Raw genomic sequence first — 13771 nt, 5'->3', positions numbered from 1 at the left:
TATAACGCCGAGCATGGACAATGGCACGAGCAATACAAGACAGGGGCATTTATCTTCTTTATGACGGGGCCATGTATGGATATCAGTCTGGCACGGGGACATTATCACAGGAAGCAGGTTATAAAAACAATTCACATTTTTATCACCCACCAGTTGTATTTGGCAATGTTAAATTCCATTATATTAAAATGATCACACTTTGCCCTATTAAGCTGTAATGTAATAATAATAGCAATTGGGAATTTATTAAAATGGCCGCCATATTTTTCAATAGTTAACAGCATTAGTTAAAAAATACCATAAATATTAGCGGTCGATATGGATCATTTCAAACAAATTGCTTGCTAGATTATATTAAATACCACTTTATATGATTACACCTTAATAAAACATGAACAAAGAAATAATTCAGAATGAACAAGTAATGTATTAAGAATAAGTCAGGCGTGGTAACTATTTAATTAAACGGTTAGAAGTTAGGTTAATTAATTTTATTTTTAATTTATTGTTTGATCAAAAACAAAAAGTGCTCAACATCCAAGCACAAAAAAATACTTAAAAATAAAGTATAATAAATAAATATGAGTAGTTACTATTGAATAATACTTGAGAAATCATTTGTTCATTATTATGTGTTTGTTCATGCTTTATTAAGACTGTGAAAAGTGTAGTTATTATAGCATTTTACCAATACATTTAGTCTTCAGTTCTAAGATCTAGTATACAGTATATAACCAACCATTTTCTCTTCCGTGTACGATTAAGGACCATTTAAACATTACAATAACAGATATATTTCTATGTTAATGATCACACGGTTGGATTGGGCGGTTTTCATGTAAACCTTTCCTCTCAGCGCATCCACAAACCTGCAGTGGACCACCATGGGCCCGGCGTCCGGAGGGTTGCAGGCCTTGACCCGTCTGAGGAAGGCCAGGATGGGCGTGGGGTACTCGGGCACGCCGTGGTCGGGCCACGCCATGAACTGGAACTGTCTCACCTCTCGCTTCTCACTCGAGCCGTTCTGAACCAGAGGATGATCGCGGTTAAGCCACAAACACACAGACACATACGAGTACAGCCGTTCTACACCACACGAGACGCTTAATGTCACACTGAGGAACATTCTAGTGACGCAAGAACATCTTCATGGAGACGAGCAGGTGGTGAACGGGACGAAAACAGGATAAAATACATGAGTTTCTAAGATTTGAGCGGCGACTTGAACACGGTTTCACCCGGAGAATTGAAAAACAAATGAATTGCAATAAATCTGTCTTACATATCACACAACTAAAGATCTTAACCAGACCTTTTTAAGTAGAAATAAACTGTCACACTTCCCAATAATGAAATATCAACAGAACCATTTGCGAGAAGAGCAAATTCCACACCAAAATACCTGGAGTGGGATGTGGATAAATATGGACTTAACCTCATCTGTGCTCGTTCGACTTCGTGCTTCACATTTGCATAACTATGTAACAGCAAATTGGAGAATATTGAGTCCAAACATGAACAAATATCAACTATTTTAAGAAAAGGGTCAACCTGACTGGAGCTGATGGTTAATGGTGCTTTGCTGTCGAGAAGCAGATAACAGTGAACAGCCAAACTTTGATCATTCCTAACTTTTATCAAGCGCCTGAAATAAACTCCTGGTATTGTCACGTTCCTGATTGAAACCCGTTGATTTTAATGAGGATCGGGAATAATGTCGAAAAACCTGGTAAAAACTATAGGACAAGAGGACAAAAACGGTTCGCGAATCATCAGCCGGCTTCATCAAACTGGAGAAATTAAATCCTTTATTGCAACTCGCGGAACAAGAGACAAATCATGGATCTTAAAAACCAATTACAGTCGTGGAAAAAAAACTATTCCAGTGGTTATCAGTCCTCGCAAAAAATAAGAAATTACTTTTTTAAATGTGACCTTGGTAATGAGGAAGTTCAATTAATATCCAGAGGGGACAGGCCCTGAACGGGGGAAAGAATGGATCGTATTCTTTGTGTAGATTTCTGTTCATTTTGGCTTTGCTTTATCTGTTTAAGCCTCTGCCATTACACGACTTGACATGCCATTCTTACAAAATCACTTTAAATGTACAGTATGTTAACAGTAGTGCAGAATATTAAGCATATTTGATTTTTCAACACCAAACATTTTCTTTTGGGCTGTATTTTTATTTTTCACAGACCAATAAATCAATGCGGACAAACCGTCTGTTACGGCTGTTCAATTAATCCAGTTTTAATCGAGATCTCTAATCAAAAAGTCTAGTCTGTCAGTAAAAGCATGCGGTTTGGAGCGCAGTTCAGACTTTGGACGAAGATTTTTTGCAAGTTTTTTTGCGCTCTAGGCTCCAAGCGATGCAGAAGAAGAATCTGCACTTCCTCTTCCTCTGGAGTTTGTGGAGTTGTTTAGAAGTGACACAGAGGAAGAAGAATTCAATGGATTTAGTGATTTGGGGTAAAACTGATGCTTTGGTAAACTTGTTAGCATGTTCTTTATGCTATAGTTATCTGAATAACTGTTCATATGTTACGTTAACATACCAGACACTTACCACAGTTCTGTCTGTGCCTCATGTAGCTGAAGGTGTTAGCGTTAGCATACGTCATGTAGCTGAAGGTGTTAGCGTTAGCATACGTACACCTATTCACCATGTTCTCTCATCTGTCATTATTTTAAACTGCATTTCAAGATGTTCTTTGTCTTGGATTTGATCAAATAAAGTTCCCCCAAAAATGCGACTTATATATGTTTTTTTCTTCTTATGCATCTTTTGGCTGGCTTATACTCCGGAAAGGTACGGTATATATACGTTTAAATCCTATACATGTTTTTTCACGCACAGATTTGCCCGGTTTTGCTCCGTTTGACAAGTGCACGTGTGAGAGCCGGACGGGAACACGGACACGCTAACATTTGGCTCGGCGCACATGTAGCCTGTAATGAAAAATGACACCCATTACCTTGTAGAGGGCGAACGTGCGAACGCTGTAAGTGGCCAGCTCCACTGTGTCCAGCATGGTGACCTGGATCATCCCATAGGTCTCTGTGCCCCGTGCCGGCCAGTACTGGTCACACTTCACCTGGCAGAGAGAGGGAGGGAAGGAGAGGGGGAGGAGAGACAGAGGAGAGGAGGAGGAGATAGTACAATGTCAGCTATGAAACATCAAGCGTGAGGTGTAGCGACTTGTCGGATCAATGATTAACAAGGAGGCGCGTTAGAGGGTCACATCAAAGTCTCCACTGTCCAGAGTCTAATTAAAACAGGGGTCGCCCGCTCTGCCGCCGCAGACCTGTGTTTGAGACGCTTTCAAAGGGACAACAAGCGCCGCCGGTGTCGCTGACGAGGCTCTGATCATATGCAATTAGCTAATGGTTGGGCGGTTTACACAGTTTAATGCAGGCGATTGGTGTTGATTGTAAACTGACCTGGCGAGGCTACATTGGCCGTGGAGAAGGAGGCAGAAGAAAAAACAACTGGACATGGGTTTCAGTTTCCCGTTTTTAGATGATGTTTGTGGACTTTTGCGCATTCAAAAGATGTAATATTTAGTTTTGAATTGTTGAGATTTTCCGCACAGGAAGTCACTATGATATTTACATGTGCACAGGAAGTCACTATGATATTTACATGTGCACAGGAAGTCACTACGATAATTTACATGTTCACAGGAAGTCATTATGATATTTACATGTTCACAGGAAGTCACTATGATATTTACATGTTCACAGGAAGTCACTATGATATTTACGTGTGCACAGGAAGTCACTGATATTTACATGTTCACAGGAAGTCACTATGATATTTACATGTGCACAGGAAGTCACTATGATATTTACATGTTCACAGGAAGTCACTATGATATTTACATGTGCACAGGAAGTCACTATGATATTTACATGTGCACAGGAAGTCACTATGATATTTACATGTTCACAGGAAGTCACTATGATATTTACATGTTCACAGGAAGTCACTATGATATTTACGTGTTCACAGGAAGTCACTATGATATTTACATGTGCACAGGAAGTCACTATGATATTTACATGTTCACAGGAAGTCACTATGATATTTACATGTGCACAGGAAGTCACTGATATTTACGTGTTCACAGGAAGTCACTATGATATTTACATGTGCACAGGAAGTCACTATGATATTTACGTGTTCACAGGAAGTCACTATGATATTTACATGTTCACAGGAAGTCACTATGATATTTACGTGTTCACAGGAAGTCACTATGATATTTACATGTGCACAGGAAGTCACTATGATATTTACATGTTCACAGGAAGTCACTATGATATTTACATGTGCACAGGAAGTCACTATATTTACGTGTTCACAGGAAGTCACTATGATATTTACATGTTCACAGGAAGTCACTATGATATTTACGTGTTCACAGGAAGTCACTATGATATTTACATGTGCACAGGAAGTCACTATGATATTTACATGTTCACAGGAAGTCACTATGATATTTACATGTTCACAGGAAGTCACTATGATATTTACATGTGCACAGGAAGTCACTATAATATTTACATGTTCACAGGAAGTCACTATGATATTTACGTGTGCACAGGAAGTCATTATGATATTTACGTGTTCACAGGAAGTCATTATGATATTTACATGTGCACAGGAAGTCACTATAATATTTACATGTTCACAGGAAGTCACTATGATATTTACATGTGCACAGGAAGTCACTATGATATTTACATGTTCACAGGAAGTCACTATGATATTTACATGTTCACAGGAAGTCACTATGATATTTACATGTGCACAGGAAGTCACTATGATATTTACGTGTTCACAGGAAGTCACTATGATATTTACATGTTCACAGGAAGTCACTATGATATTTACATGTGCACAGGAAGTCACTATAATATTTACATGTGCACAGGAAGTCACTATGATATTTACATGTGCACAGGAAGTCACTATAATATTTACATGTTCACAGGAAGTCATTATGATATTTACATGTGCACAGGAAGTCACTATGATATTTACGTGTGCACAGGAAGTCACTATGATATTTACGTGTGCACAGGAAGTCACTATGATATTTTCGTGTGCACAGGAAGTCACTATGATATTTACATGTGCACAATTTCAATGGCAAAGTAAGATGAGTATAATTGACAATAAAAGAGTTAACAGAATTACAATCACATGAGAAAAATGGGTTCTCATGAGTATGAAATAACATTTGTTGGGGACTTTCAGTGAATAGTCGGGTGGTTTAAAAGTTTGGAGGATTCAAGCCTTTAGTGAAGATTGCAAAGTAAATGAACGGAATTAAAATGCCCAGAAATGCTAAATCAGCGTGTTGGGGGAACAGAAGGTCGCACCACCTGGTTTAGTGCGAGCGCAGGCCTCACCTCGGTGTTCAGAGAGCGGGAAATTCACCAAACTTTGCAAACTCATCTGAACGACGGGAAGAAATTTCACCAGATTTCACGGTTTGGCAAAAGCTGCGGACTTTAAATGGAATCTGCTTGTTTGGAAATTCACCTCAAGCTGTCATTTCGAGGGCTTTCAAACGCCGGCTTGTGAACTGCAATAAAAAGATGCCACGATGACGAAATATTTAAATTTAAAATAGTCTGGCCGATTTGGAAATTAGCGCATTACTTTACGCCCGGCTGGTCTCTGAAAAGCACTGTGAGAGTAAACGTTTTGGTGAACCTGAATCTATTTCTACAGTTAAAAGCAGATACAATTCATATGTACATTTATAAGAATGTTGCACTGGGAAATTTATGAATAATTATGCATCGGATCTTTAACATTATTTTGAAATGTTAACACTTCTCTTACATACAAAAGAGATGTTACTGCCAATAGAGCTATGCATTTATTTAATTAAAGGTGTAAAAATGCATGTATCACTTCACACAGCCAAATTCTGAGCACTTTTGGATTAAAAAGGCTTAAAAAAAGTGACACATGAGTCAGAGAACAGAGCACACACTTTACTCCCTTTACTCCCTTCCCTTTACTCCCTTTACTCCCTTCACTCCCTTCTTTCGCTCTGCCATTGCTGCAGAGTGAAAATACAGCCTCTGTCCGCGTGTTATTCTTGCTAAAAGCGGCTTAGGCTGCTATCGATTCGGACAACATAATAGCCAGAGATGTGGCGCGGCTAGGCTAATCATATTGATATAGCGGCGCAGCGTTGACATTTGCGAGCAACACCTTTGGGCGGCCTCGCTCGGCTCGGCCCAAATCGACGGGGCACAAGGCGCTGGATTTCATGCCGTCGCATTTCACCCGGGCCCCTGACAGGTTCCTATTCACGCCACTGGTACGAGCGGCGAGGAGCGTGAGTGATGGGCCAGCGCGGGCAGAATAAACATATGGATTTGGCAGTCGGCGCCGTAATGAATGGCTGGTTGGGAAATCTGTCGTACACGCAAGGCCGCGGGTTATTAAAAGGTGACTATCTCGTTTATGCAATACGTCTCTCGACAACTGTTACTACACTCACGCATTCAAGGGTTTACGATTGTGTTGTTTGCCAATTTAGTTTGGAAGTCGCGATACAAAACAAAGTGTGCCATGATGAGAAATGCTTGATGCCGTTCACAAAGAGTTCACAATTTGTCAGAGAAATTCGAACACAATTGTCATAAATGCGGCTTCTGAATTCCAGTGGAACCTCGTGTAAAACTGGGTCCACACTACACGACTTTCCAGTTGTGAGGGTCCACACTACACGACTTTCCAGTTGTGAGGGTCCACACTACACGACTTTCCAGTTGTGAGGGTCCACACTACACGACTTTCCAGTTGTGAGGGTCCACACTACACGACTTTCCAACTGTGAGGGTCCACACTACACGACTTTCCAGCTGTGAGGGTCCACACTACACGACTTTCCAGTTGTGAGGGTCCACACTACACGACTTTCTAGTTGTGAGGGTCCACACTACACGACTTTCCAGTTGTGAGGGTCCACACTACACGACTTTCCAGTTGTGAGGGTCCACACTACACGACTTTCCAACTGTGAGGGTCCACACTACACGACTTTCCAGCTGTGAGGGTCCACACTACACGACTTTCCAGTTGTGAGGGTCCACACTACACGACTTTCCAGTTGTGAGGGTCCACACTACACGACTTTCCAGCTGTGAGGGTCCACACTACACGACTTTCTAGTTGTGAGGGTCCACACTACACGACTTTCCAGTTGTGAGGGTCCACACTACACGACTTTCCAGTTGTGAGGGTCCACACTACACGACTTTCCAGTTGTGAGGGTCCACACTACACGACTTTCTAGTTGTGAGGGTCCACACTACACGACTTTCCAGTTGTGAGGGTCCACACTACACGACTTTCCAGTTGTGAGGGTCCACACTACACGACTTTCCAACTGTGAGGGTCCACACTACACAACTTTCCAGCTGTGAGGGTCCACACTACACGACTTTCCAGTTGTGAGGGTCCACACTACACGACTTTCCAGTTGTGAGGGTCCACACTACACGACTTTCCAGTTGTGAGGGTCCACACTACACGACTTTCCAGTTGTGAGGGTCCACACTACACGACTTTCCAACTGTGAGGGTCCACACTACACGACTTTCCAGCTGTGAGGGTCCACACTACACGACTTTCCAGTTGTGAGGGTCCACACTACACGACTTTCCAACTGTGAGGGTCCACACTACACGACTTTCCAGTTGTGAGGGTCCACACTACACGACTTTCCAGTTGTGAGGGTCCACACTACACGACTTTCCAGTTGTGAGGGTCCACACTACACGACTTTCCAGTTGTGAGGGTCCACACTACACGACTTTCCAGTTGTGAGGGTCCACACTACACGACTTTCCAACTGTGAGGGTCCACACTACACGACTTTCCAGCTGTGAGGGTCCACACTACACGACTTTCCAGTTGTGAGGGTCCACACTACACGACTTTCTAGTTGTGAGGGTCCACACTACACGACTTTCCAGTTGTGAGGGTCCACACTACACGACTTTCCAGTTGTGAGGGTCCACACTACACGACTTTCCAACTGTGAGGGTCCACACTACACGACTTTCCAGCTGTGAGGGTCCACACTACACGACTTTCCAGTTGTGAGGGTCCACACTACACGACTTTCCAGTTGTGAGGGTCCACACTACACGACTTTCCAGCTGTGAGGGTCCACACTACACGACTTTCTAGTTGTGAGGGTCCACACTACACGACTTTCCAGTTGTGAGGGTCCACACTACACGACTTTCCAGTTGTGAGGGTCCACACTACACGACTTTCCAGTTGTGAGGGTCCACACTACACGACTTTCTAGTTGTGAGGGTCCACACTACACGACTTTCCAGTTGTGAGGGTCCACACTACACGACTTTCCAGTTGTGAGGGTCCACACTACACGACTTTCCAACTGTGAGGGTCCACACTACACAACTTTCCAGCTGTGAGGGTCCACACTACACGACTTTCCAGTTGTGAGGGTCCACACTACACGACTTTCCAGTTGTGAGGGTCCACACTACACGACTTTCCAGTTGTGAGGGTCCACACTACACGACTTTCCAGTTGTGAGGGTCCACACTACACGACTTTCCAGTTGTGAGGGTCCACACTACACGACTTTCCAACTGTGAGGGTCCACACTACACGACTTTCCAGTTGTGAGGGTCCACACTACACGACTTTCCAGTTGTGAGGGTCCACACTACACGACTTTCCAGCTGTGAGGGTCCACACTACACGACTTTCCAGTTGTGAGGGTCCACACTACACGACTGGACTGAGTGTGAGTCTGGGGTCTTTAGTGAATGATAGTGAAGTCTTTAATTTGCTTTAATTCACAAATCTAGCTTCATGAAATCAAACTTTCTGAATGATAAAAGTGATGATATTGTCGCATAAACAGGAAGATATAATACTTTACATGCAGTTGGACTTTTCTGGAGCGTAGCTTGAACTGAAATGAATCTCACAATTATTATTTTTTTAGTTCTTGCAATTGAATAATCAAGATCAACCTAATAATGTTGACATTTCCTAATTGCAATTAACACGGCTGTGGTTGAACTGATGAAAAAGTAATATTTTTAATACTAACGGTACATACTGTAGAACAAAGCAGGCCAAGCAATAATATCTCTATGGAGACCAGCAGGTGGTGGACTAAAAAAGTTACATATTGCATCTTTAAATCTTTATTAATCCCCAACAAGGTGAAATAGAGGTGTTTATGTAGCTTATTCGTGAAGTAATCCCTTAAATATGAAAACTATATCTTCAGTATGTCTATCCAACACTGAGCTCATGTCTTTGTACTGTCTGAGGTCTCTGGAGGTTTCTCTCTGGAGGTCTCTCTCTGGTGGAGGTTTCTCTGTGGAGGTTTCTCTCTGGAGGTCTCTCTCTGGAGGTCTCTCTCTGAGGTATCTGGAGGTCTCTCTCTGGAGGTCTCTCTGGAGGTCTCTCTCTGGAGGTCTCTCTCTGGAGGTCTCTCTCTGGAGGTCTCTCTCTGGAGGTCTCTCTGGAGGTCTCTCTCTGGAGGTCTCTCTCTGGAGGTCTCTCTCTGGAGGTCTCTCTCTGGAGGACTCTCTCTGGAGGTCTCTCTCTGGAGGACTCTCTCTGGAGGTCTCTAGAAGTCAGTGCTGCCTGTGATGTGCTCCTACTTTGCTCCCTGACGCCGTCACCTCAGCCTTTTGCAGCAGACACGACGCCTTCGGTCTCATTTCAAGACCTTTCACTTCCTTATTCATCACTTCACCGCCTGCGCCGCGATAAAGCGAGCGTTGCCCGACGGCCGCCAGAGCTCATCGTGTTCGGCGGCGGAGGAGGCGGGCGGTCGACTCACTCGCGCCGCATGTGGCCGCTCGGTGTGTGGATGTGGAAAACGCGCTCTGCATTTATGTTGTAAACAACACAAAGCGACAGTTGTGACACTTAAACGTCAGTGTAATGTTGTCATGTCTGTTCTGTGAATGATTTGAAGCCACAAAGAACGTGCGCGGCAAAAGCGACACAATTTAACGGTCACAATTACCAAGTCTGTGACCAAACAACGGTGAAATCTAACAAGTTCTTTCATTTCTATTGTCTACCACTTTACTATTCCTTATCTTTGTGACCAGCTTTCTGGAATTGAACTTTCTGAAATACCGTATTTTTCGGACTATAGGTCGCGAATTTTTTCATAGTTTTGGCCGGGGTGCAACTTATACTTATATTTATACTTATATACTTATACTCCGGAGCGACTTATATGTGATATTATTTGTTATTTTCACACTTGCAACCACATTTCATACTCCAGTGCAACTTTCTTCTTTATTATGCATGTTTTGGCTAGTGCGATTTATAGTCCGGAAAATACAGTACAAAATAAAGATAATATGATGAAAAATATAGTGACAATTTAGATGTATTTTTTGACTAAATTGAAAATACTTAATTTTGCTTCTAAAATTGTCACGGTTATTAGTTTTTAGGATTATATTGGGACCTGAAGTACATGTTTTGAAGCAGTGCAGCAGCCCGTCGAGCAGCTTTAATGCACTCAATGGAAAACGAGATTATAAAAAAATTGCCAGCTTTTCAAGGAAATGTCAGTAATTTGGAAACACTGAATATTCGGATCATTCGTTTTGCCATCGACTTTCACTGGAATAGTTTGTTACTGGCTGATCCACATCCGTCTGAGTCATTAAACATGAAAGATTTAACATGCCAAGTGAAAATCAGCGATTGCTCAAGCTACAATACTCGAACATCACTGATCAAAAATGTTATATTAGTGCACAAATTCCACCGTTTCTGCCTGAGTTTTGTTCATTTATTCTTGTTTTGTTCAGGATTGCGGACACTAAAACGCACACAGATAGTAAAGAGATCCACTGCTACTAGCTACTCGTTTCACTTTCTACAATAACAATTAAAAATCTCTTTATACTCTTCTTTGGTGATTCTCTGCGGTGCAAAAACAATGAGCTTTGTTCCACATTGATACCCCAAGTTCCCAAAATTATTTACTGCATGAGCGCTTTGAAATCAGTCTTTGTCTTGTAAATGATTACCTTTTTTCCTCGAGTCTCTCTAGATACGATATGATGAAGCTGTGATAGCATTTTTTAATGAAAGAGCTTTGAAAATAAGTTTACTTTTGTCTGTTTCACTTGTAGCTTCCCGGCCGGGGATCCATGCTGATTTACGTTCCCCGAAGGTTTAAGCACAAGTTTGTGGAGGTAATTAAATAAAACTATGCCAATTTTTGAATCTTCTTTTATGAGTTTGGGCATATTTTTAGGAGCGCGTCGCAGTTGTCGGGTGACGATCCTCTCAACTCGGCCCTCGCAGTGTTTATTGTGCAGAAGTGTCTTTAAAGAGGCGAGCTCACAAGAAGCACAAACACAAATGCGATGGAAATAAGAGTGGGTGTGCGGCGCCATCTTTGTTATTGGAGCTAAATTTGTTGGTTGCTTATGTGTTTTGTTTCTGGGGAAGCTGGCTATAAACAGGTTTCATTTGGATGTTTTTTTTATGCACATTGTTTCTTCTAATGTGTGGGGTTCGTGGAAGAGTAGCATCAGACTCTCAAGTGTGAATACAAGGTCATTTACACGGCTATCACACCCACACATATGAAAGCAGGCTGTAAGTGGGACGGGCAACAAAACAGTCCTGAATTTGTGAATTGTCTCATCTTTTCTGTCAGTTAACTTCACAGTTCAGACAAATTGTGATATTATTTAGTTTGTAGTTAAGACCTATGGTGGAGGAAGTACTTAACTCAATTAAAAGTAGCATTTTCAGAGTAAAAAGTAAAAGAATGATTCCATTTCTTAATTTTTGAAGTTCATTTTTCGAAGTGAAATGTTTCAATTTAATGTTTCAATGTAATGTTTCAAGTGAATATTTATTTATTTATTTAATTTAATTTATTTATTTTATTTATTTTAAGCTGGGAGACTTGGCATCAAAACCTGTGGCAGAATGTCACAATGAACATACTCAAAATAATCCCTCAAAGTATTTTTTTACTTTTCAGTCCAGTTCAAAAATGTAGTGGAGTAGAAAGTACAAATACCTGCTCTGAAATGTAGTCGTTAAAAGGAAGAGGCTGATGTACACTTGAATTCACAAACTTGTTCAAAAATAAGAGTGAAACTTCGGCGAGCGCTGAAGACTTGAGACACATGCAGTGATAGTGTCCATACAAAGTACTCTTTGAAGTATTTGTGGCTTTGATCAGACTGACAAATCCTGCTTCAGACCAGGACTAGACCCTTCGCCCCGGGCTTTGTTTTTGGCTCCGAGACGTCAACATACATTAACATATAACACACATGTTATCATGTGTGATCAACATCAGTAACCTCCAATATTCAGCTTCCGTAAAGTGTCTCGAGAGTCGACTTTGATGCCAATTTTTGTTTTTTCAAGCCGATATGACGCCCCCTGCTGGCAGGTGTGTGACAGGAGAAGGTAAAAGGAATATTTTGCAAGTGTATTCCCCATTCTCAGCTTCAAACGATAGGATATTTCGTTTTATAATAGTTAATTGCTATCCTATATCAGCAACAAACTACTTTTCAAATTTAAACAATACCTTTTCAGTCCTGTATCCATTTCTCCATTTATATTCAACCCATTTTTTTTAGTAAAACACACTTTAGCAGTCAAACAATGAATCTGTGCCTTTCTCAAACTATCCAAAGACTATAGGCTGTTAGAAGACGATGAAAGACAGAGTAACTGTGGGTGTTTCTGTCTGCGTCAGCCTTGCATTTAACCTTGTAGAAAAACAACAACATTTTACTCCATATTGTAAAAAAAACAGCCATTTATGAAAAAAGACTGAATGACAAATCTTCTATTGGAGCTGCAAAAGTACCGTAAATTCAATCAATTCAATCGAGCTCCAGATTCTGTCATTTCCAATTGAACGTGAGCAGCTTTTTATTTGTGAAATCTTCCATCTTCTGTCAGTAAAAGCCGACTTCAGACACGGGAGGAGGACGTGTGACTATTTTAGGATGTTTTATATAGAAAGCGACTAATAAGACACAAAATAGAGACCTTCACTCGACCTCTCTGCGATCCCCTTTCGGACGCCGGCCCACCGGTTGAGAACCGCTCGCTCGAGTCATGTTCAAACGCCAAAAACAAACTCCAATCTTCGTGCACTTCTCATTAGAAAGCGCTGCGTAATTCAGACTAATTGTGTTGCCGCGCTCCTTCTAATTAATATGTTGTATAATGCATGCAATTTCATTTCCGAGCACTCAATAAACCAACATGTCATTAAATAATAACTGCTGGGGCATAAACTTAATTAAATAGCTTGTTGTTCCGGCTGTGGCGATGCGTCTTTGGCACGTACCCGCGACTTCTCCTCCAGCCTGGTCATCATCACCACGGTGTTGGACCTCTGCTCCCACACCATCCTCCAGAAGTCGCTGAGCGTCTCCGGGAGCGGCCCCTGCGTGGCGATGTAGGCGTTTTGTTTCCTGTATCCGTCGATGTAGTTGGCGTTGACGTAGTCGCTGCCAGGGACGGCTGCACGATAAAGAAAAGAAGGAAAAAAACAAATGGCGGTTGGTTTAAGTTCTTTTTACAGTCGGGCGTTTCTCCAATCAAGTATATGTAAATGTCTTTTCGTTCTGCTTCGCACATGCCCTTGGTCAATGTTGATGTTTAATGCATGCGAGCTACGTCCCCCACAAAGTAAGGTCACGTGACGGCGCGTACAGT

At 41.8% G+C, this 13771-nt stretch overlaps 2 protein-coding genes across 15 annotated transcripts in view; both read right to left on the bottom strand.

The window, feature by feature from the left end:
* The window catches only part of LOC140356045 (receptor-type tyrosine-protein phosphatase F-like), a 308485-nt gene that overhangs the window by 26800 nt on the left and 267914 nt on the right, over positions 1-13771 (bottom strand). For all 14 annotated transcript variants that reach the window (XM_072440741.1, XM_072440745.1, XM_072440750.1 and 11 more), the window contains 3 exons: positions 13401-13576; positions 2979-3098; positions 870-1024 (listed from right to left, as the gene is read on the bottom strand). In XM_072440741.1, coding sequence (XP_072296842.1) covers positions 870-1024; positions 2979-3098; positions 13401-13576 — 451 coding nt within the window. The remainder of the gene's footprint in view (positions 1-869; positions 1025-2978; positions 3099-13400; positions 13577-13771) is intronic.
* ccl25a (chemokine (C-C motif) ligand 25a) overlaps positions 1-13771 on the bottom strand; it is a 248417-nt gene that overhangs the window by 124620 nt on the left and 110026 nt on the right. The gene's annotated exons all lie outside the window — the stretch shown is intronic.

The sequence above is a fragment of the Eucyclogobius newberryi genome, unplaced genomic scaffold, assembly GCF_026437365.1.
Source record: "Eucyclogobius newberryi isolate DKJ021-1_F unplaced genomic scaffold, fEucNew1.0.hap1 SCAF_12, whole genome shotgun sequence".
In the NCBI taxonomy this organism is placed as follows: Eukaryota; Metazoa; Chordata; class Actinopteri; order Gobiiformes; family Gobiidae; genus Eucyclogobius; species Eucyclogobius newberryi.
Note: the sequence above shows the minus strand (reverse complement) of the source record. Positions and strands in the feature narration are given on the sequence as shown.